Here is a 26,836-nt window from a genome sequence, read left to right on the forward strand (position 1 = left end):
ATGATATAACCTCTCTTCTTTACTACTTGTATCTGTAATGGCAGTGGGTTTGTCTTCCAATAATGCTAAGTCAAGTTCCAAGATACCTAAATGGAACTTGACTTGCTCACACCATTCAGAGAAGTTTAGCCCATTGAATACAATAACAGATGAAGCTTGTGAATGAAGAGTAATAGCTGTAAAATATTATACACATATTCAAATTAAAATAGATTCAGACAATTCAAACAATTAGAGTATACTACAGTTCTCCTTTGGGTGGATACCATAATATACTTTCCTAAATTAAATGCATTTAAACTTGATTAGACAATAATTAACTTAAATCAAATATACATGTTGTCTTTGGACATCCAATATATATTTGATAAAATATTATTGTTTTCATAATTCTCACTATCATAGAATAATTGATTTACCTTGGAATAAAATCCTTAAGTTCTGATGACTAGTGGGCATCAATTAATTCATTTTTTATCATAAGCATTTATTAGTATAGATAATTGATAATTTTTATATGCATGTAAACATCATTCATAGTTCGGTAACTTTGGTGACTAACAAACTATTATTTTTATTTTATTTTAATTTGGCCACTTTGGTGACTAACAAATTAAAACAAGAATCATAAGGCATGCATATAAATTATATATCTTAATAAACCTAATATTTATTCATTCATTATAAATCTTAATTAGATTGGGTTGAAAAAATATATGTTTTTTTTCTTTTCAGGAATACTTGTTTCCAATTTCATTTATTTTATGAACATGCTTTCAACATATTAAACCTCCATGGCTGAATCCAATGTAGACATCTAATATATATTTGATAAAATATTATTGTTTTCATAATTCTCACTATCATAGAATATTTGATTTACCTTTGGGTAAAATCCTTAAGTTCTGATAACTAGTGGGTATTAATTAATCTATTTTTCATCATAAGCATTTATTAGTATAGATAATTGATAATTTTTATATGCATGTAAGCATCATTCATAGTTCGGCCATTTTAGTGACTAATAAACTGTTATTTTTATTTTATTTTATTTTAATTTGACCACTTTGGTATTTTATTTTAATTTTATTTTATTTTTATTTTATTTTATTTTATTCATCATCATAAATTTGATGGAGAAATTTAATTGTTCAAAACTTAGGACTCTGATATCATATATAAAATAAGTCTTAATAGATCATAACAATCATAAACATAATGTAAATCATAAACATAAGATTCAATCATCGCCCTATTAATAGATCTTGAACAAATAAATTCTCACAGATCTAGAAAGCGTACTTCGCACCATATTGTCACTGATTTTATGAAAGAGAATGTGCATAACTTTATGGGTAGAGAGAGGAACAACTCACAAACACACACACACACACACACACACACACACATATATATATATGTATCCTTATTACACTTAGAATTAGGATTTACTTCAATTAAAGTAATCCTTGTATAATTAGGATTTGTATTAATTAAAGTAAATATCAATTAATATTGAGCCACATTAAAGGAATTGATTTTGACCCATATGATAATATTAATTACCAGACAAAATCTTACACTAGTTCACAAATAGTAATTAATAAACCAAAGGGAGAATCAGAGGATGAAGCATAGGGAGAGTCCATTTCTACAAAATGAAGCAAATGATGTCTTGTGGAGCATGCTTCAGCTGCACACTTTTTACAAATTCCAGCAACCGGATGTTCAAAATAAATGGTCATCTTGTGCTACTGTGAACCAGAAGCAGTAGTGGTAGTAGCAGTATCTTGCATATTAGTGGAGCATTTAACGAGTCTTTGTTATTGCAAATTTATTCCTTTAGACGCTATATAAAAGTTTCATTATGGTAATAAAAATCTTTACTTCATAAGCTTGCGCTTTAGTTCTAGCATTAGATTTTAATATCAACTTTTAGAACATAGCTCTGTGCATTGACTCTTGATCAGCCAGGCCCTAATATCATGATCATATTTTCATATGATTAGGTCTTCCCCTTTGATTTTTGAATGTTATGAAACATACTCTATTTCAGCAGTACTCTTTCAGCCTTTGCATCCCTTTGACTGTCAGGATGTGCATCTGCATGGTGTTTTAGACTAATTACTGAGGTCTTGGAAAATTCCTAGCTTGTTTTAATGCAAACTTATGTATATAGACTCATATTTTAGAAGAAGAGAGATGACTTCTTCTCAGGGGAGGAGCTAAACTTGGGCCAAGGGGGGCACTGGCCCCATGAGTTTTTTTTTTCAAAATTTTTTAAGGGTATAATAGTAATTTTTTAAAATATTAGTATTTTTTTAATTATTACTATATAAATTTTATGGGGTACTAGGCCTCATAAAATTTTAATAAGTATTTTAAAATCTTTTAGGGGTATAATATAGCAATAGTTTCTCAAAAATCAATTGTTGTCTCAATATTTTAAAAAATTTTAGGAGTATTACTAATTTTTTTAAAAAATAAAACTCTAAATTTTAATTGAATGATATTAATAGTAAAAGATAAATTTTTTTTGTAAAAAAGTTTAAGACATCATTATTTCTTGGTTTATTCTTTACAATCAATTTTATTTTACCGCAATCACTAATTTCTTTTCTTTGAAATTTAAATTATTAGATAAATTATTAAATGAAATTCTAATACATTTATTTTGTCATTTTTTTCATCAATTTAAAATTTTAGTAGCTTTCTTCTCATAATCTTATTACTATTATTGAAATTCCTTCCTTACTGTAACACCCCTAATTTTTAAATTTATTATTTTTGGGCAAATATTGATGTTTTAATTTTATTTAAATTTTAGGAAATTATTTGAAATTTTTCTGATTTTCGAAATCGGGTTTGATTTTTTGAAAATATAAAAATTTGATGATTTTTAAAAATTAATTTAAAGACCACGTGGCAAAACTAAAAATATATTTAGAGTCTACGAATTTTTCTGAGTTTTTTGAAATTTTTTCGAAATTTTTGGACCTCGCTGGTCCCAAAAAATTCAAAATTTTGTATTCGAATCGAGATCGGACTTCTTCTCTTCTTTTTCTCCCATGCACGTTTCCTCCTTCCTCTCTCTCTCTCTCTCTCTCCCATTTTCTCTCTCCTCCAGCCCCAGCCCGCCGGCCAGCCACTTCTCCCGCCACCTTAGCCCGCAGACGCAACCCCCCAGCCGCCCAAGCTCTCTGCCGCCGCGCGTCGCCGACTGGCAAACGACGCTCTTCCCGCCTATCCGCCACCAATCGTCTTGTGTCTAAATCCATCTACTCGTCGAGAGCTTTCCATAGACACCAAGAACATTGAAATTCATTGAGCGGTTTGTTCAATTTTTGCCCGGGAAGTTTTAGCCCATTTTGACTTTTGGGCTAGATTTTTCGCAAACAGTGAACCCCACGAGAAAACCGAGAGTACCAGAGCGCTCCACTCGTCGAGAGCTTCGCGGCGATATAAATTTCAAATTTTTCCGACATCGTTTTTCGGTGGGTCCCATGGAACTTCGTAGTATTTTTCCGAGCATTAATTGAGCTTAGAAAATTCCATAAAATTTATGTACTAACCCCCGTGTTGTGGGCTTCATGTAGGTATCTTCAATTCGCGGAAATTCAATAGTTGTCCGGATCTGTGAATTTCTGGTCAAACAGACCGACTACCAGAAAAGTCTCCGAATTGGAACGAGATTTTGGCTACCCCACCATTGTCAGACGTCCCGAGTGCATCCCCCAAGTCAGAATCAGCATAGATAAACCCGAACCTTACTTTTTCATAATTTTCTAGTGCTTAAATGAGATTAAAAATCCGTAAAATATTCGTGATAGCTCAGAAAATTATGATTCTTTTTGCATTAGCTTAGTAATATTGCTAAGGATCACGGGGCAAAGTTTTAGAATTTTTAGAGTTCATTTGGGTAGTTTTTGCGAAAAGAGTCAATTATAAGGACTAAATTGAAATTTTACATATTGTGATGGATGACTATTTGGATGGGCCCAGGAGGGGCTGTGTGATGTGATTGAGTTGTGGATATATGGATTGTGAATATAGAAGTGCGTTTTGAGCCCTTTTGCAGGTTGGGTAGGTTCTAGATATAGGGGAGACTTTGCCGGATTTTCGGCACGACTTAGGACGTATTTGATCTTTTTCTTAATCGTATTGAGTCAAATTTATTAAATGATTGTAAAAAAATTGTCACAACCTTCTTCCTCCGAGTAAAATATTAATTTTAATTGTAATTTCGATATTATTATACGTTCAAGCATGCTCATGCATCACTTATATGCATATATCTATGTAGTTAAACTCTAGCCACGATTTATGTTGCATTCATAACTGTCAAAGTGCCATGGATGTTGTTGTGATAATTTGGAGCGTGATGTGGTGTGGACTATGGATAGTAGACACGGCTTGAGATCTTCCGTAGACACGGCTTGAGTTCTTCGGACCCCGATTTGGTTTATTAAGTTCGGCTTGAGTTCTTGTTGGATTTAAGAGAGGAGATCACTCCTATATTATGATTGATATTGGATGTGTGAGTGCTCCAAATTACCTATGATGTGAAATTATTGATGTTACATTTCACTTTACAGGTGCATTAGTTTTAGATAGTTATAGAGATTATGGTTAAAATTGATATTTTACTCTCCAATATTTTCCCAAGCCACAGGAGGATATTTTTGAGTTTAACCTGCTTTTCTCCCTCGCAGGTCGTCTATTCATGTTTGTGTAATTCTATAAACTTCTAGACTTTCCGCATGTGTTAGAAATATTTATATGATTGAGGTCTGTAATATAAATTGTTATTTTGGACCTGTAAAATTATTATCTCACGCATGTTTGATGGACTGGATGAGGGAGCTGAGCTCCCATTTATTTTGATGTTGATATGAGTATGTGGAGGGTGAGCTGAGCTCCCCAATTGATTATTTATTGTGTTTTGAGTCAAAACTAAGGTCTATTTTATGGCCGGACTCTATCCGGTTGATTTCTTGAAATTGGGCCCAAATGGGCCTTAAAGTTGGGTTAATGAATAGTTAGGCTTACTACGGGCCTCGGGAGCTTTAGGCTGGCCCAAGTACTAGTGTCGGTCCGTCCCATAGGTTGGGTCGTGACACTTACTATAATTTCCTTAGACTCAAATTAAAAAAAAATTTCTTTTATAAATTAAAGTTATATCATTTATTTTGTTTAATTTATAATTTAGTTAAATTTATTTTTTGTGATTACTATAAAAAAAAATAAATTCGAGATAAATTAGACAAAATTTTTAATTTTAAGCCTTAATATATTATAAATACAATAATTCTTAATATTAAGCATTTATTATTTTTTTTTAATTAATAATAACTTTCATTTAATTTTTAGCAAGTAGATTTTATTTTTAAAAAATTTTCTTGTAAATTTATATGCTTCTTCTGAAATGTGGTGAGCATCTTCTAACGAAGCAACAAGAAGATCAGAAGAAGCTAACTGGGCTGCTGTGTCTGCAATGGAATTTGTAACATTAGAAAGCACAGATCAAACCAGGGGAGGATCTTCTAGCCAAACAACAAAAGGATCGGCTGAATAAGCCATCTGGGCAGCTTATTTGCAACTGAGTTTGCAGCTCTAGGAGCAGCAGAGAAAGCGCATTGCATCATAAGCTGCACACGATCGTCAACAATCTTCCCCTCAAAGAATCTCACATTATTCATAGATAATGTTCTGGTGATTGTTTCTTGAGCTGCATAAGCCTCCATCACAAACACAAGGATCCTCATGGGGCCCTGCTATCTACCCTTTATTTCACGAACACAAGGATCCTCTTCAGATATTCGAACCTTCAAGTAACTGGTAAATATTAGTCAAAAAATGAAATTTTAAAAAAATATATTATCATCAATTTAAATTGAAAGATAGTTTGAAGACATCATGGGAGGGATATGCAACTAATGTTTTTGTATTTTTAATTTTTTTTTCTTTTTATATAAATTGCTTTAACTTGGTAGTTGAGTATAATATTTAAACCTAAGTAATTTCATTCTATTTAAAAAATTTTAAAATATCAAATTATATATATATATATATATATATATATATGCAAAAGGATTTTTTTTTCCTAAGTCTTTTAATTTTGTCTAATAACGTGCTAAGTAAATATTTGTGCTATGAATAAATTTAATAAAAAATAATTTTTAATATATTTAATTTAAATTCTATTATTTCACTTTATATCAAAATCATTTATAATATGTTTTATATATTATCACACATAAAGATAAATAAATAAAAAGTATAAAATATAAAAGTATCATCATATATATATATATCATCATTCATAAAAATAAATAAATAAATAATTAAAATAATATAAAAATATAATCATGATGATCTATAATTAAAAAAACCTGAAATTTATAATATTTAAATTTAATTGAATAAATATAATTTTATAAATTTTAGATATAATAATACTATTAAATTAATTTTTTATTTTAAATTATAATAATTATTATGGTATATATATATATGCACTACTATATTTATTAATCAATCTTAAAAAGGTGAAATTTAAAAAAAAAAATAATTAGGAAAGTGAACTTAGAAAAATTTATAAGGCCAAATGGAGTAAAACTGTAGCTACACTTATATATATAAGAAATTTTTATTTTAAAATTTATTAATAATACATAAAATATATTTACCATAAAATATATAACATAGCGTTTTTGGATCGATCAACGTCAGATATTTCCCGTTCATCTGTTTATGCGGTTCAATTACAAAATGGGCCCAATTTAGGTCGTCCTGCTGGACCAGCCTAAATTTAGGGAGAAGTGTTAAATTCATTTATTGAGTATAACTGATAATTGATACACTCAAACAGGTGAATTAGAGTGTTTATCAATTATAATTTATATCAACTCTATTTTTAGAGTTGTTGTTCATCAGCTAATAGCTAATTTGATTTTATTTTTTATTTTGATCATACTATTAATTTTTATTTAACTTAAAAATTAATATTATTAATACTTTTAACTTTTTTATTTATAATTTTAATATTTTAATTAACATATTTCAACTTTATTAAATTTTTTTTTATTAATAACATAAAATATAAAATATTTATTTATATTTAAATACTTAAAATTAATTATAAAATTTTTTTATTAACAATAATAATTACTTTATTATTTTATCTATATTTTTGAAGTTATTTAATTTTTTTAAATAATTATTTCCTAATTTCAATAATAAAATAAATAATATTATATAATAAATTAATAATTATATATTTATTTTAATAATATAATAAATTTATAATTTTATATTTATTTAAATAATAAAATAAATTATATAATATATATTCTTATTAGTCATTTCACATATCAATAATAATAAATAAATATAATTTTACCAAACATTTAACATAAATCAACCATCAACTAACAATAACATCTATCAGTTAATAGCTGTATTCAATAGTTAAACTAAACATGTCCTTAACGAGGATGCTTAAAAGCATCCCCCGGCCATCACTCGTGTCTTATGGCAGGACAGGAACTACTTGACAAGTTCTGTGCCATATATTGCACAAACTATTCTGGTTCTTCTCCAACTAGTGAAAAATGATATTCAAACAAAACATAAATCAAGTAAATCCACAAAAAAAAGCCCTTCAAGAATTATTAAATTCAACAGGGATAGTAAAGTTTTTTTTTTTTTCAAAAATAGACAATTTCGAGTGGAATTTTCTTTATGGTAAATCACATTCATATCACTTTGAAATGTTAATTACAAGGGTTGATTGCGTATGCATCTGTAACAACAATAAAACAAATATGATAAAGGCAGCCCGATTCCAAGACTACAAAACTTCCTGAATCAAAGAGTGAACTCTTACTAAGAGGTTTAGTCAAGAAAATGATGCAAGCATGTGTAAACTCACATACGCATTTTGCTTCACGAAATTGACAGACCCATTTGTGAACGCATGGATGCAATGCTCCAATCAATTGGCAATCGCATGCATCAAACTGCAGTGTCAAAAGTAACTAAGACTTGCCTTATTTGGATAGCAAAATCAATTTCTCAAACCATGTATGTCATGCCAACCTGCATGAGATGTGAGTGCGGAACACTCAAATTCGCAACCCCTCTTCTGCAGTTCTTTCTCAGAAAAGCATAGAAGTAATTTATGACTAGCTTCTTTATAAACCATGAATCCTTCCTTGCCCTTATATCACCATGACCAAGAAGATAAACAACCCCAGATTCTTTAGCCTTGCGAATAAAAGAAAGCTCCCTTTCAAGGCTCTGTTCTGGATCAGACATTGTTGGGTCAGCAGAAGTCCCTAGTTTCACCTCCTCAGAGGTGCTTGCTTCAGAAATGGGCTTGCTTGTATCCCTGTAGTCATCCAAGAGAGGCACACCAAGCGAGTAAACACTTCCATTGGGAGCTATTAGAACCCTGGTACAAGCAGACTCTTCTTCAGAGTCTGTATCATCATCCCCGTCACTCTCCAATGACCGTTCTTGGGCTTCCCGACGAATAAACTTCTCAAGGCTCTCGATTAAAAGCTGTTCAAAAGCCTGGTGATTCTCTTTGCGGACATCCTTGTAGCCATACCTGTTTAAGCAATTACGCTAATCTTTAAGGCAATATGATAGAACCATGAAGGTGAAAAAAATACACTATATAAATCAATGAAACAAGATTAATTTCCATAAATACTCCAAAATTCCAAAGTGCTCATTTGGTGCTTCTATATCAACTGAAGATGTCTCCAAAAGAGTGCTGTAAGAAGCAGTGGAGGGAGAAGTGCAGAGGGGGAACAGATGGTAGTCAATAGTATGTTCAGTTCATCTGGTGCATTATCTTTCAAAGGACCACACATTTCCGGTGAGGCATGGTGATCATGAGACTAAAGTTATGAAATTATTTGAAAGATAACTTGTGTCCTTGTACTCAGTTATGAGATTATGGATGTTTTTGGAATTAGTATTATTGGAAATGGAGGATGATGGGTATTTTCAGGGAGGGAGATGACTGTCTTCCTATCAGCCATGGTATCAAGAAGAAGAAGAAGGAGAAGAAGAAGAAGAACATCAATTATTCACACTTTAAAACATGACAGTACCAACCTTGCAAAAGCTAAACAAGTTACCTGGCAATACAACGAAATATGTGGTAGCTTTTAGGGCAAACTCGCCGGAAAAGGAACCTTTCACCCTGAGGCACTACTGGAACCGGAACATACTTTATACACACAAATATGATCATGGAGTGGATTGCTGGGAGAGTGGTAAGAAAATGGCCAAATATAGCAGGAATTCCCTTCACCAGCTCATTATAGAGCAAGCCAATTCCTGGCGCTCGGATCGTCCCAAGGTTGGGGCCTAATTCCCGCATTAAATCCATTGACAGCTTTTTCTTAACCTCAGTTTCGTATTTTAGCTTGCTCCCATAGTTCCAAATGTACATTATAAGAAACATAATTGCAGCAAAAACCAATATTATCCAACTTCCATCCCCCACAAGCGCTAAAACTGATGAGAAAAAGGTCAGTTCTATTCCTAGGAAAATAACCACAAAACTGAGAACGATAATGATGTTTATCTGCCATATAAGAAGCATAACAATAGTTACTAAAACTGTTGTCATCATCATCACCCCCAGCTCAGCAATTCCTGTAATAACCAATCAACATCAAAAGATTAATTTTTCACATAAACAGCAAAAGAAAATAAGAGACAAGAATTTATTCAAATACAATATCTCAACTCTACTGTGCAGCCAGTTTCAGCATTATTAAAAAATCATTTGACTATTTGCAAAAAACAGAGCAGTTTGTTACTATCTACCCTAGGCCTGGCCACCGGACTGGAACCAGTGGTTCAGGTCCTGGGGAGGGAGTGAACTGGAACCAGACTGGACCAGTCCAGTTCCAGCTGGTTCCGGCTCCTAACTGGTTTCCAGTACAAAAAAGCTTTGGTCCATGTGTTGCTCTCTAAAGCTGCCACCTTTATCTTTATAAAAAATTGCTTTGATCCAGTCCAGTACCAGTGATTCCAAACCATTAGGTCCAATTCAAGGCTTTTTTTTTTTTTTTAAGGGGGGGGGGGTGGGTTGTGTTCCAGTTCAGGAACTTGAACAATTGACCTTTTCTGATTCCAGTCCACTTCAGTGCATGAAATGGACGCTGGCCAGGTCTAATATATACACTGTACACACAAAGCTAATTGAGGTAAATAAAGGCTTTAATGAAACCATATCCCCTTGAAAACCTTTGATGCAGCAATTATCATAATGGAATATGCTAAACAAATGGATTGCAGTGTAACCCTGCATTTGGTGCAATGGATGGGACAACATGGAACAAACCAGAACACAATAGTACTGGACAAGATTAAAAAATAGTTATCCTGTTCAGTATTTCATATACTCAAGAAAAAAAAAAGATTAATTTATACAAAACAACTATTGGCATAGTAAAAAAATAGCACATATATAAGATGACATGTAGATATTTATGTAATATTAAATAAGAAATTTTCAAACATTATTTCAATTTCTAATTTAAAAAAAATATATCTTTGTTATTATTCTCAATACTGGAGAAACCTAGTCCCAGACATGCAGTCAATGTAAGTATGGGTGTTCAAGGCTTGGCTAACCAACCCAGCACCCATATTTTAAACCTAACTGTTTGAAGCTAGGGAAATTTATTCAAATAAACAAGCAAATTAACTCTAGGACCAACGCTGAGGGAAATGGAAGGAAGAGAGAAACCATAGCCTTACGTGTAGATAGCGCAAGACATAATTTTGCTTGCACAATGGCTACCAAAAAAAAATTTACAGTCTGTTTACTTATTTCTCAAATAAAATACTCTGACATCAGCGGATGTAAAGCATTCTTCTGACCTCAGACAATCTAGAATGGTTAGCAAAGGGCAGGGACTTGGAACTCAGAGAAGTGACACAAGGTGATTGTTGCCAAAGGTGCTAGATTCAAATCATATCAAACAATAAAACAAACTAAAAGAACTGTTTAGAGACTAACCTACCAAAAGAAATATAGAAGAAACTGCATTTAGAACACTATACAGGATCAAAATCAAAGTAGTTAGAAGTTTATATTCAATTGTGGATTTGCAAAGTGCAAGGGAGAATTTCTTATATTAGAAACCCCCTAAAAGTAGAAGCTTTATATTAAAATAATTTTTACATCTATCATTTCATCAGCTATGATATAGCCATAACAAGACTTAAAAAGAAATTCCAGGCGCACTTTGGTGAGATAATGCAAGGCTGGGCATTTGACTATTGGTTTGGCTGTCGAGGCCTGTGGATGGAAGGAACTTCACAATTTCGAGAAAAAGTATACCATCGGTGAAACTAAAAATGGGATTTATATATAAGAAAATTTTACTAAAGAGGAAGAAAGAAGAATACAAAATGAATGCTAAGGTATCCTCCTAACTTAACTGGAATTTTATGTAATTTGTTCTCATGGATCCATATTTTCACAAAGGCAAATTAATCTGGAGCTTTTCACAGTTTCTTGAGTACTAGACTAGGAAAGAACATCTTTTTCTCTATCAGTGTTACTTTATATATGATTCCTGGTAACCTTTCTTGTGGCCTTCAAATTAAATTTGCTGTTTATCAATAAAAAGTGATAAATAATAAAACACAACTTCATAAATTGATAAAGAAGAAACAGACATGAAGATGCCAAAATAATTTCAACTATATCTAGGAAACAAGAATTACCATATGCATTTCCCATCTCAGTAATGCTAGAGATAGAGCAGACGAATAGCAGGCAGACTACTAGCAAAAACCAGTTTATTACAGGAATATATATCTGACCCATGAATTTTCGAGATGTATGAATGATTTTAAGACGGGGGAAACAACCAAGTGCAGTTGATTGTTTTATGCAAGAAAACGTGGCTGTTGTCATGGCTCGGCTGGCAATCAAAGCAGCTATATTAGCAATGAGGAAAACTGGCCAGAAAGCACCACCTGCAGACACAAAGCAAAATTATATTTTAGTAGAACAAATAAATAAAAAGATCCAAAATGCAAAACAGTGTTTCATTTAACTAAGTAATGCAGTAAACGAACAAATAAATTCTTCTTTCTAAAATAAACATGCATAAAAGAACATATTGACAAATATGTTATACTAAATATAAAATGGTTCATTTATTGGTACAGATATAGCAAGGAGCTTACTTGGAACTGATGAAAAAAATGCTTGCTCAGCCACATCCCCTGTATGATTTTCCATAAGGTAAGCAGCTTGACCCAAATAACCCAATAAAAGGCACGGCAAAACGAGAAATACAAATGTAAGCTGCAAATGACCACTAATAAATAAATCAGAATTGTAGCGATCAGAAAAATGAGAATAAAACCACCAGAGAGAGAGAGAGAGAGAGAGAGAGAGAGAAATTTAGCATTACTCATACAGCATTGCTTCCTTGCTTCCTTACCTGAATTGATCTGACAGAAAAGTAGCAAAGATCTGCGAACATTGCCTCAGAACCTAAAATAAAATAAAATAAAATAAAATAAATCATCAGCAACAATCACAAAAGAAAAGCACAATATAATACCCACTTTGTAATAACCATGAAACCTTCCTCAGAACCTGAAAGACACAATTTTCTTCATATTAGCATAATTTGTAGTCAATTCCCATTTTAATCACATCATCTAATATTATGTCACTGTTTGAAAAACATTGCTTTTGTATCAAATGTCTATCTTGTTCACATCTTTTTATCCATGAATCTTGCATCCAAAACTCAGATTCAAAACATCTTTCTATCCATCCTAACCATCCAACTGAATAACACAACTGGTAACAAAATTAAAAATTTCCCCCCCTATGAATGCATAATCTGGGTCTGGTGGAATTGGTAGCACTCCAGAAACCAAAGTTCAAATTTGTATTCCCTTTGTTCAGTAAATTGAGATATGTATGCTATTTAGTATATTATATAGCGAATTAAACATCCACTTTACCTGTTGCACATAGGAGGCAACCTCCGAGGGCACGCCAAGCCTTAGTAGAATTCCGCTTGAAGAAGTAATAGATGTAAACAGGATTAAAAGCCCTCACGACACTGCTGTCATATTTAACAAGGTTGTATATCCCAATGCCCGCAAGAGAACAAAACCATATGAACAAAGCAGGGCCTACTCCAAGTCCCACTTTACTAGTTCCAAACTTCTGTACACTGAACAAAATTACAAGAAAGGCAACTGAAATCATCTTCACTTGATCTGCAAAAAAATAATAATAATAATAATAATTAATTCAACAATAGAGCTGGTTTACCTCTCTCTCTCTCTCTCTCTCTCTCTCTCTCTCTCTCTCTCTCTATATATATATATATATATATATATATATATATAACAGAAGGAATGCAAGATTCAGCTAATTTGGTTTATCAGAAAAGTCTCATTGACCATCAGATCATGGAAGCCTTTTACGATGCATTTTAGCAAGAAAGCTTATCATTTTATGCAGAACTGGATCCAGATCCCATAAACAGAATGAACAGAGTTGATAGAATTAACATTACTAAGTTGACTACATCTAATATGACAATTGTACTGTGCACTTGTAATTATCAATATTATTATCACAGTAGAATTCTTCCCTTTTGTTTTAATGCTAGGAGTGTGCAAGACTTACTAAAGATGACAATGAGAAACTTAACATATGCAGAAATCAAATGCATAAAAGTGGTTGATCCATGTTGATTACCTATTAAGAAAGTTCAAGCATGTCAAATCAGAATCAGGGTTCATCCCATGCTCCACTTTGCTACTCCACGCAATGGCACATAACAATGAACCACAACCAATTCCAGAATATATCATCCAAATGCTAGCCCAAGTTATTCTGACTAACATTAGATTAAGCCCTAGAGCAATTTCAGCAGTTCAGTTAGGGCATTAGAGACAGGGTTCAGAATTCGTTTTGATCCTCTTACAATCTTTAGCACTTTCTCTAACAATGGTAAGCATTACATTAGGTTATCTGTCAACTACATCAAACCCAGACCCCCATCCCGACCACCGCAAAAATAAAAAACAGAAAAATAATTTATTCCATCCTGAGGCATCAAACTGTGTGATTAGGTCAGTAAATCACAAGAGACCACTTGAGTAATCCCTTCGTTGACTTTGTAGTCTCCATGGAAGGTGAAAAGGGCAAGAACCTAGTCAGAAGCTTTAGGGGCACCTACACAAGAATTTCACCCTTAAGAAAGTAAGTAGCAAGCCAGATGCGTGCAGTGTGCTCATAACCTTCTGGCTTTACCTGGTTTAGGGGGTGTTGGAATTAGCCATTGAAGGCTAGCTGATAGCTTTTTGACCTCCTACAGCTAAGTCAACCTATTTGGAAACATAAAAAAAATTGGCAGCTGGTAGTTGTTTGACCACCTGAAGGCTACTGATACCAGCTAGTAGTTATTTTGAATTTATATTTACATTTGAAATTAATACTTACTAATTAAAACTTACTAATAACAAAATAATAATTATTTGAAATTAATTTTTATATGAGGAAACTATTTGTTGTAAATATTAATAAATTACTATTAAATTATTAAAATTAATGGTTGAATAATTATGATACTTGTATTTATAGGTAAGGAATGTTATTTATCACAAACACATAATCAAAGTAAATTAGTTTTTTAATTATTATTTTAATTTGATATAATTTGCCTTTTTAAGAAAAATAATATAAAATAAATTATATCATTAATGATTATTTGATATATTAGCAGCAACAATCACCAATGTTTTACTGTACAACATGGTTTTAAATAACGGCTGTTGTGTTTCGTAACCACCATTATTTAAAGGGATTTTAGCTTGCCATTACCGTTATCGTTGTTATCTAATGGATTTTTAAAATTGTAACTTACAGCAGTTATATAAAGGTAACAGCCATTACCGACCATTAAGTTAATGATCGTTACTTTTTCAACGGAGAATCTTTGGCTTTTTTACATCTTTCAAGTGAAATGCAATAGAGGGAACCTTTTTTCAGGCAAAAAACTATCTTGACTCATTTACTTTAGTGCCTCATCATTTTCTCTTGAGACAACTAAGCCATTTTCTCTCAATTTCTCCCTACTAGACACTCATTTTGGTGGTAATAAGATTAGTGATTTACTACCCACCTAGTTATTTTGGTTTTAAATTGATTAATACTAATGATATATAAAAATGATGGATTTAATGCCTTTATTTAATATATCTATGCTTATTATTTAGTTGTATATCTTAGTTTTAAATATATCTTTGAATATTTGTTCATTTCATGAACTTTGCAGATTTTTCAAATAAATTTGCATAGCAAAATACTACGACTCATCATTTTGCCTTGTCATACCTGTGTTGACATGACATGACACCGGAAATGACATGGAATATGTTTCCAACACATATTCATGTAGTCAAATACTCGAGTGATGGGGATCTTAAAGATGAAAAGCATATTGCATTAAATGATAGGTAACAACTAAACAAATTAAAAAAAAAAGAAATGCAATTTTTAGTTAAAGGATAGATTGGATAGGTACAAAACAAGTTAAAAAATATTGAATATTTCGAGAATCCAATGACTGCAGGTCACAATTTTTATTGTGGTTGGCCTCTTTTGTACAGATTACTTTAACCCTTTCAGCCTACATAACGTATCCGAGCACCTATGTCTAAATTTAGATTCATATTCCCGTATTTTCTATTTAGAAAGTTCACAAGTCTGACACACGAATATGAACTATTTCCGACACCCGTACTCGAGTTCAAGCAACATAGCTGACAGGCTGTTACCATAATGTTATAGCCATTATAGGCCTATTTCTGTTACCCAAGACCATGACTACAATTTAAAACCATGCCGAAATTAGTTAGCCATCAACTACCAGCTATCAATTACTAATTGTCACAAACATCTGAACCAAACAAGCCCTTAGCATTGAAGCAGTTAAAGAGGAAGCAACCTTCCCAAAATACTATGCTAGAATTGTAATATTTACTTTGACAAAGGGGAAGAATCTAGAGCATTTGTTCTTTCAAGATAACAACCCTAATTTTAAATGAGATGCACAATCTTCCCAGTCAATGATTCCTCGTATTTTATCCCAATTTTTTAGCATCGTTTAGCTATTATTTGTTAGTTCAAAATTAACATTCAGTTCTGTGTCCATTTTTTTTATCTAGTCTGCTAGCAAATACAGCACCCCACATCTTTTTGATTAATTGCCAAGCTACCCAACTTAGACACCAGAACCATCCCCATCACCCTCCAACTATTCCACTTGTGATTCTGAACTTCATTAAAACCAGCACAGATTGCCTAGTTTCTGCTATTTCATTAAGAATAGCAGTCAGACGGCCAAGCAAAAAACTAAACCTACTCCATTTATGAAATTGGAATAAAAAGAGAACAGAGATCTATAATATAATCCCAACTTTGCTGATAGTTTGAGGAATGCAGACCTCTTCTCCAAAAAAAATAACAAAATAAATAAATAAATGTGCAGCCCTAACATCAGACCTTGTAACAAATACCAAATTCAGATATTAAGTAAAAAAATTCCAACTAAATTGAGAAATTAATATTATAGAAGATAAAAATGCTTACAAAATTAATTAACAGGGAGGATTGATTACCTTGTTTGATTGCAGCCACACCAACCTTTAGACCACCAACAGCTGACATTACTGCATCAAGATAAGCATGGCAAAATTATCAAGAAACCAACAAAACCAAGAAATGGTAACGCAAACATGTCCTGCATTACAAGAATCAACTATTTAAAGTATAGATCAAAAGTTGCCTTTTGCATATGAATCACAATTTAACAGAACAACCATGCAGGGCAAAAAGCATTTAGAAAAGAAGAGCGCAAAAACCTGACATCGCTGGTGTAACAACTCCATCAGCAATGACCATAGATGTACCAGCAAGCACTAATATCAGGAGTAACTTTTTCAGAGTCTGTGAAGTCTCAAGTCTTTCTTTGATTTTGAGTGATCTCTCAAGTTCAGCTGATGGCACCTTGAGCCTGAAGCTTGATATACGGGCATCTGAAGGAAGCTGATTTGGGAGAAGACTGACCTTGGCATGCCTACAAATCAGTGAGTACAAGGCAAAAGTGCCACCTGCAATATTTAAAGCACCAATTGCTATTGTTAATATGTGAATATTTTGCATTCATGAGCATGGGTCAAGTGCATATGAGAGAGATAAAGGCTAACAGAAATTGAGGATTTAAAAGTTGCAGCATACCTTCACCATCATCATTGGCCCAAAGAACAACAAGGACATATTTGATTAGGGGAATCAAGATTAAGGTATAGAGGACCAGTGATAATGCACCAAGAACATCTTCTTTTCCTTTAATAGGCGCCTTTGTAAACATCACATCAAAGGCATATAATGGACTTGTTCCAACATCACCAAAGACAATACCAAGTGTCTGAAAAGCAACTATAATTTTCCTTCCCACACTGAAGTCCTGCAATTAAATTATTATAATTACAACAGCCAGTACTTATTTTTCTGTTGGCAACCAGTGCTGCATATTAGTGCTTATGTCTGTGTATGATGCAGATATCATTGCATAACTCAATAATGTTCTCAGGAACCTTAGAACAACTATCAAAGGAAAATATATCTCCCCAAATAAATAAACAGAATCTAATGAACATAATGTCCAAAAGACAACTCATAAGAGTGCACAGGCAAAGAAGTAAACATAAAAACCAGAGACAGATCCAAAGGTCCAGGCGTCCAGCCAAAGGACTCTGAAAACCTGAATTCATCCAGAAACTCACCTCTGAATGAAAGAAGAACAAGTATGGTAAAATATACTGATCCATCATAGACGTGCTGAGCGACTCTTCCTAATCATGCAAGCGTGTCTATGAGATGCTTTCCTAACCAGCACCATCATTGATAAACAAAGAGTTTCCAGTTTGGCATGCCAAACAATTAAAAGATCTAACAAATAATGTTATGGGAATACTATCTATACGATAGCCATAAAAATAAATCATTAACTTTCTGAGCATGCTTACATTAAATTGCAATGATCAACTTGATTATTAACCTTATCATTTATATAAACAAATCAAGTCAACCAAGTCTTAATCTACAATATTTAGGAAAGGCTACATGAATCCTTTTTATCCAAATATAATACTTAAATTGATCAAGAATTAGCATGGTTTCTAATAGTTAAACATCAAGTTTTATAATAGATGCTATAATTTTCATACGTAGAATGACAATGAAAAGGGTGACTAAGTGCACAAAGCATCCCAACCACACTTGAGGAGGGTTGATGTAGAATGGCAATATGATATCAATTAGTATATTCATACCAAAGTAGTTAATGGAGCTTTTGTATATTTTTTTAGTAGCTCGAAGACACTCAGCTTTCTAACACAAGGTTCAAATTTAATAAAAGAGAAATAAGAAGCTACCAAATTGAGTACCTATATCTCAGTCAACTGAATAACAATAGCACGTACAAAACTGAAATGGTAAACCTAACCACTCGCGTCACCTCAAGCAAGTCGGCGCAATCATAGCTCAAAAAAAGCCACTGAAACACATAAATCTACAGAGAAATGGAGAAAGGGAAAGTAGACCTCGTAGTCATTACGCTGAGCGCTGGGGATTTCGAGAGCTTCAACATCGAAGGAGTCGATGCGAGGACCAGTACGGATCAGACGCTGCTCAGCATTATCATCATCGTCATCGGAATCCAAAACAGTGCGGTGGTGAGCAACATCCTCCTCCTCATCTTCATCGTCGTCGTCCATAACGGAATCATCATCGTCTTGGAAGACCCAACGCGACTCCACAGAGTCCAAAGACGCCAATCTGCTGTTAATATCGGATCCTCCACCGACACTGCTACCAGTGCCACCATTCTCCTCTGCCATCGTAGACACAGAAGAAGAAATCTATAGGGAAATGAGATTTATTTTTGTTGTTTCTAGGGTTTGGTGATTTGCTTTTTGCTTCTGTGAATGGGAAATTGAATAAGAAGTGGAGGATAGCAGAAAGGAAGGAAGGGCTTTTGGAGATCACGCGGCGAACAGAGAAGGAAGAACAGGATTGACAATAATGAACTAAAAATAAACTGTAATTGTTGAGTAACTAACAAATAGCAATCGTGCCTACGTTCGGTGGTCTGGTGACCGGTGAGCCTTGAGTGTGCTCGGTGTGAATCTGGATCTGTTAATTGGGCGGGTTAGACCGGGTGTGGGTAGCATCTATTATTAGATCTAATTCGAAATTTAAAGGTTTCTAATTTTAATTTAGTATATTTTTATTTTTTTAAAATTATTAAAGTCTTTATTTAGTTTAAAAATAAAAAAACAAGAAATTAAATTTATTAATTTTTAAATTCAATTAACTAATTAAAAAATTTAACTTAAAAATTAAGAAATTAAATATTTTATTTTTTAATTAAGAAATTTAGTATATAAATTTTAATTTTTTAAGATAAATTAATATAAAATTAGATTTTTATTATTTAAAAAAAGTAGTAATGTTCTCAATTAGTTTAATTTATCTTTAATGCTAATTACGATTGTAATGTTGATTTAATTTTACTTTTAAAAGCAAATTTCACTTTCTAAAAATTGTAGTGTGAAATGAAACTTTTTAAATTTTTTTAAATAAAAGTTATAGATTAAATTATGCTTTGCACCTTTAAATAAAAAGTTAAAAATGTCTTAAAAAGCAAAAGGGGAGCCCATGTCTCTAGTCTTATCTTATATATAATACTAACTATAAAATTTTATAAGAATTTAATTTAATTAATTTTTTTATTAATTATAATATTTTAAAAAATTAATTTTTAATTTAAAAGAAATTTTTAAAAAATTATTGTATAATTATGTAAAAAAAATTTTAAATTTTGTAAATGATTTATTTCAAATAAATCTATTTTCTTAATTTCTTGGAGAAAATTGGGAAAAAAAATTCAAAGAGAAAGGTAAAAGAATTATTAAAAACGGATGAGCATGGGCTCATCTTCTGGTTTCGGAGGGAGATTGAGATCAAAATCAAGGGATTCGTGGTGGATTGATCTCATGTTGCTGGGTTTGGTTTTATATTTTTTAATTTTTTATTTTTATTGGATATAATAAATAATTTTAATAGTGAACAATATTAAAATTAATATTTAGTAGTAAAAATTAAAAAAAATTAAATTTTTAATTTTTTACAAAATAATAGAGTTATTTGGACTTAAATCAATAATTTTACAAAAACTTAAAAGTTGGCTCATATTGAACAGAGGCCGAATATTGAGGGGTGAATTTGAGCTTTCTTCCGTTATAATTTAAGGGATTCAACTTTATTTTTTACAAGTAAAATTTATTATGTAAATAATTATTTTCTTAATCTATAGTCCTCACTATTGAGAGCGCACTTTATCTGAATATTACTCTCAATTCAAGCGTGAGGAAATTATGTGTAGTAAAAAAAAATAAAAATAAAGTAAATTAAAAATAAATTAATAATAGAAGACGCCATTTATTTAATATAATGAGAAAAAAATTAAATAAATGAGATAAAATTTATAAAATTAAATATTAAATCTTTCTGCTTAAAGATTATCTTAATAAAAAAAAATTCGAATAGCCATTGATTGTTTGTATGATTTTTGGACAATAAAATAACTTTTTTGAATCCTTCATACCTAGTTATTTTTTCTGAAATTTGTTATGTATAATGTATATAAATAGAGATGACAACGAATAGAGTATCTGTGAAAATTATCATATTAAAATTTATTTAATTTTATATTTTTTAATTAATAATTTATATAAGATATATTTGTAAATGTTATTATAAAAATTATATATTTCTTATTTAAATATTTATTTATATAAACGGATTGAGTAATTAATATCTAACATATAAAAGTCAAATTCAATGCGGATACTATTTCTCAAGCCCAAGCTATTTCCAAATCTGATTACATACTACTTAAACCCACTCCAATAAGTTCGATCAAATCTAATATCTAAAAATACTCGACCTGCTATCATTCCTATGTACAGATAAATTCAAGCCACTATGTATTGATGGAGGAATATACTACTAAACTTTATTAACAAAAGATTCACATCTACGAATCAAAATCTAACATATAAACCTTAATAAAATCAAGAAATATTGATTAAAAAATGCCAACGAGGCTTTACAGAACGTGTTTATGTTAATTAATAATGTTAATATCATTTAATATTAAATTATTATATTTTAATTATTATAATAATAAATAATTTATTATATTGTTTCCAAGGTTTGCTATTATCAACACTTTTGTCTCCTTACTTAGGAAAAATAAATTAAAATGCCCTCTAAAATTTATTCGATTTACACTTTCATTCCTTTATTTATTTTTAGTCAATTAGAAGCTAATCATAATTGATAAAAGACTGAATTACCATTCACTTCCTTCAACTCTTTCTATCACACTCTCCTATTTTTTTTCTCTCCCTCATATCTTTCTTCCTTATCTTTTATTAGAGCTAAAAATTTTTAAAATGACCAATTGCACAACATGACTCGACAAGTAGTTAAACAGGTTTAAGTTTAACGTAAATAGGTTCAAGTCATAAAATAGGTCAACATATTTATGATATGCCAAAAATAAGAATTTAATTTAGTTCACTAACTGGATAAAATATGAAATATCTTGTTTATTTAATTAGATTAATAGATTAACAGGTTTATTTTAAACCATTTAAACATATTATGACCTGTGTTATATACAAATTAAAACTACATAGTTTCATTTATAGAGCATAAATATAAAGAGTTAAACCTAAAGCAGCTCATATTCAATGTTGCAACTTCATCAACAATATTATGGAAAGACAAAGATGTTGTGAAGCTCATATTCAAAACTTGAACATTTATTGTTGTTGTGCAATTTTAATTAACTTTTATTATTTGGATGATGTTTGGATATTTAGTTAACCTTTGGATAATTGAATATTTCAATATGTTTGAAATTTAGGTGATATTCATATATTATGGTAATCTTGCTTAATGTGTGATAATATTGCTTAATGTGTTTTAAAATGTTAAATAGGTTAAACAGGTCATATGGGTTATGGTTTATGTTGACACAGTCTGTTTATGACTCACGAAAACGAATTGTTTGCTCCAACTTTTATTCTATGTCTCTCTGGTTCTCTCAATCATTTTTTTTATGTAGATATTAGACACACAAATGGCTCAGAAATGACTCAGTTATGTTTCTCTCCCCTTTTCTCCATCTCCATTGTTTTTATCTCTCTCTCTCTCTCTCTCTCTCTCTCTTTCGCTCCCTCTCTCTTTCTCTCCCCTCTCTATCTCTCTTTTTTGCTCTACAGCTTTGATATTGTCAAGACCCGATTCCATGGGCCAAACCGGCACTAGGATCTAGGCCAGCATAAAGCTCTCGAGACCCGTAGTAAGCCTCACTATTCACAAACCTATAACCAGGGCCAAAATTAAGCTCAAACATGCAAATAAAATAAAATAAAATATTATATTTTGTATTTGAGCTAACCCAACCTTATAACGATCAGAAATCAAAGCTAGGGGAGCCCAGCTCAACTCTGATACCATAATGTACAAATTATTTCATATCATAATAATTTTTCATTAATTAATACCATAAATATATAACCCAATGTCACAGCAAAGTTCTAGTTATCAAACAAATAAATAAATAGATACAAGAAACTGTTAAACTAATAAGCACAATCTATAGAGGAAAAATATATGTTAGATTCGAAGAAATAAACTCGCTCCTTCTACCACCTGGGAAAAATATTTGAATAGAAATGAGTGTTCGACTCAAAGAGTTTAGATATTGATTACAGATGTAATTTCTATAACTATCTAAAACTAGTGCAATCTTACTATGAATTATATGTCCAACACATAAAATAAATAATTCACCCAATATTCACACAATAAGTTAATTTGGAGCTACTCACACACTCAGTATATGACATCAATATATATATGAGAGCTGATCCTCTATCTAGCTCTTTTAATCCAATACCTGCTAGCGATGTCAACTCAAGCCAGACTTTCACTTAATAATCCAAGTGTGGGAGTCAGCGAGATCAACTCAAAGCCGTACTCATCCCAACTTATCCATATATAAGGATCGGGTCCCAGCGAGTCAAGCTCCAGCTGCGACTACCCATTCTACCAATATCCATATATACACCATACTCACGCCAACACACACACAAAGCTCTAAATTATCCTCAGGGCTGCAATCACAAATAAATAACAATAATTAAATATGCAGCAACCAAAATGCCCCTAATATATTTACTATACATGCGCATAATTAAATATTTATAAAATGCATGAGCATCCTAGTTATATAATTAATATTGAAATTGCAAAAATAATCAATATCCAACTCACAGACTAGTTGACCCGATTGCAGCTGGTTCGGTTGGAAAGAAAAAGGTTAGCCGACATTGATCACCTACACAGAAATAATGACCTCTGTCAATTTACTGATAGAATTAACCAATTACTTTATTTAAAGAAACAAGAATAATTTCCTAGGGTCTTACTGAAATTTCGACAGAATCTTCCCTATAACTGGACCTAACCCCCTCCAAGCACAGCAGCCAACAGGGCCTCAGGCCCACAACAACAATTATAACCCCCATCCGAGGCCTACAAGAATCCTAGTTTAGGTCCAATCTTCCAAACTCTAGCTCAGGTCCTTAACTCTTTTACAGTCCAAATATTTATTTTCAGTACTTCAAAAATTATAAAAATATTCCTGGAGGTCCTCTACATTATCTTTATATTAATTAAAATTAATTTACTTAATTTTACTAAGCCAGGAATATTTTACAGATTTAATCAGCTAGCTTAATTAAGACACAAACTATACAACTTGAGTTAGGGATTACTTTTGCAAATTTTGCTACCTGAAACGCGTCTGGAACGTCTGAAAATATGGGGATCGATTATAATGTTGACTATGTTCCTGGACGGACAGCTGGATCAGGCTGAAAACTCGGCCTCGAGCATCGGTGAGCTAATATCGATATGATTACAACTAAACGAAGCTTATAAATTTTTAATAATTATCATACAATTATATTTAATTTACAAGCATCGAAAAAGGTCAAAAATCTCACCAAGCAATCTGGACTGTCCGATGATCGCATTTTTCAAATGGTGTTCGATCGGGGCAGGGTCAGTTCTATCTCGAAGGTTTCATCACTCTGAGTCTATTGGTGGTCTCAGATCGTCGATCCAACGATCGGATCATCCTAGATCTGATAGGAAAGCTTGAAAAATCTAAAATTTCTCTCATTCATAACTTTTTCCTCCGATCACCATTTACTGCAAAGTTGATATCAAAAGAAAACTCTCGAAATAAGCTTTCCAACGCCACCAAGAACGCCTTGATCGGACGTTGGATAAAGCCAGAATCGCGCCTGGAATTCACTGCCCCCGTGCGTGCGTTGAAGGCCAAAAACTCCCCATGTGCGCCATTGCTCCAGCCGGCAGGCTACTCGTCGGCATCGCCCAAGGTTGTGGGACTCCTCGTTGATCGCTGTCAGTGGTTGGTGGCTCGTCGACCATCAGAGGAAGAGGGGGTGGAGGGAAGTGACGAGAGAGAGAGAGAGGAGAAAGAGGGAGGGGGAGAGAGAAAAAAGAAGAGCTGTAGTTTTTTTATATATATATATATATCAGGGAATGAATCTGGACAAGCATTTGTCTAGATTCATTCTTGAAAAGTTTCAAATAAGTCCTTAATAAACCCTTGTTCTTTTATAAATTCTTGATCTTTTTTATGTTTTTCAAATAAGTCCGAAAATACAAAAATATGCACAATTAAAAAATAAATAAAATTCAATAAATAATATTGATAATAATAATCAAATTAATAACAATAAATCAAATCTTAGAGCTAAGGTTAAAAATAATGAAATAATATATTTTGTTAATTGGTTTATTATTAATATTTAAAACTAATCATTTAAATTAAAATTGGATTATTAAATAATTTATAAAATATGTTTAGAAAAACATTAAATATATATATATAAATGAAAGTATTACAAAAACATCATAAAGTAGTTAGATAATATTAAAATAGTATTTAAAGACTATATAACAATATAAAATTTATATATTTTTTTAAATTCAGGTTATTACAGATATTATAATTTTGCAAAAGAATTCCAACAAGAACAAATTTTAATAAATTATAGAATTCAAATAACAATAAAATAACTAAAATACAAAATCTATTCAACTACACAATTCCAACAATAACAAATCAACAAATTCCTCTATCAATAATTCCAACAATAACAAATCAACAAATTCCTCTATCAATAAAAAAACAATTATAGAATCTGCAAATCAATAATTTCAATTGCAAAATTCAAATTGAGTCATCGTTCCTTAAAAGTACTGTTGTGTTAGGTTTGAATATAAGAGGAAAAAGAATAGACCAATATGGAAAACAAAATAGAATACACAGGAGGGAGGGAGGCTTAACATGGGGAACATAAAAAAGGAGATAATAATGGATGTAGTGACCAATTGTAGCTGCTAGCAAGGGATGCTCAAAGCTGCATTCAGAGCCCACTATCCTTTTAAAATTCACCAACTCTGCATTCATGTGTATGCAATGTAGCATTATCCTCCATGTGAAATGTAACCAAAAGATTGATAATCTTCTAAAGGGTAAACTTGTGCTCCACCTTTGCTGCATGTGTTTGTGCCAATGTTTATGTCACATTGCAATTCTTATTGATTCTAATAGTCATCTAAAGTTTGACATGGGCCATTGCAGGAGGAGAGGGCATTTGAAGGTGAAGTAAATAGGAAGAAGGCTAGTGTTGGTGATGGCTTTAGCATTACTGTTGGTGATAAAGTTGGGGGTAAAGTAGAGATAAATTGAGGGGAGTTGAGGGTGAGGCAAGAATTATAAAATATTTCTTTCAAAAGACTACATTTTAGTCCAATTGATGGTGTAACACCCCAAAATTTTAAATTTTATGAGCATTTTTGGTATTTTAATTTTATTTAAATTTTAGGAATTTTTTTGAGATTTTTCGGATTTTAAAAATCGGGTTCGATTTTCCGAAAATATAAACTTTAATGATTTTTAAAAATTAATTTAAAGACCACGTGGCAAAACTAAAAATATATTTGGAGTCTATGTATTTTTCTGAGTTTTCTGGAATTTTTTTCGGAATTTTTGGACCTCGTTTTCGGTCCCGAGGCAGAGTAAAAATTCAAAATTTTGTATTCTGAATCGAACCGGCCGAATCGAACCAGACCGGATCGGACCGGTCGAATCGGACCGGCCTTTTCCTTCTTCCCTTTTTCTTTCCCGCGCGCGTCGTTCCCTCTCCATTTTCTCTCTCTTTTCTCTCTCCTCCCCTTCCCAGCCGACCACCTCCTGTGTCCCCCCCTGGCCGCCTCCCGGTATCCCGGCCCGGTAGGCCGCCCGAGCAGCAACGCGTGCGATCTCCCTCCCCTGCGCGCGCGGCGTTTCGGCTTCCCCGGCCAAATCCGGCCGATCCGGCCACCAATTAGACTGGGTCTTCTGTCTAAAATCATCTACTCGGCGAGAGATTTCCATAGACACCAAGAACGCCGAAATCCATCGAGCGGTTTGTCCAATTTTTGCTCGGGAAGTTTTTAGCCCATTTCGACTTTTGGGCTAGATTTCTCGAAAACCGTGAATCCCACGAGAAAACCGAGGCTACCAGCACGCTC

At 32.2% G+C, this 26,836-nt stretch overlaps 1 protein-coding gene across 1 annotated transcript; it reads right to left on the minus strand.

Annotated features, from left to right (window-relative positions):
• Positions 1–7,723: 7,723 nt before the first annotated feature.
• On the minus strand, positions 7,724–19,310 carry LOC110639907 (potassium transporter 7). The gene is made up of 10 exons (XM_021791021.2): positions 18,688–19,310; positions 17,321–17,549; positions 16,945–17,193; positions 16,702–16,752; positions 13,027–13,287; positions 12,492–12,544; positions 12,232–12,352; positions 11,764–12,018; positions 9,153–9,675; positions 7,724–8,614 (listed from the first exon to the last, which is right to left on the minus strand). The coding sequence occupies exons 1-10, from the start codon at positions 18,982–18,984 to the stop codon at positions 8,077–8,079; spliced, it is 2,577 nt and encodes an 858-aa protein (XP_021646713.2). The 5' UTR covers positions 18,985–19,310; the 3' UTR covers positions 7,724–8,076.
• Between the last annotated feature and the right edge of the window lie 7,526 nt (positions 19,311–26,836).

This window comes from Hevea brasiliensis, chromosome 17 (genome assembly GCF_030052815.1).
Source record: "Hevea brasiliensis isolate MT/VB/25A 57/8 chromosome 17, ASM3005281v1, whole genome shotgun sequence".
Classification (NCBI taxonomy): Eukaryota; Viridiplantae; Streptophyta; class Magnoliopsida; order Malpighiales; family Euphorbiaceae; genus Hevea; species Hevea brasiliensis.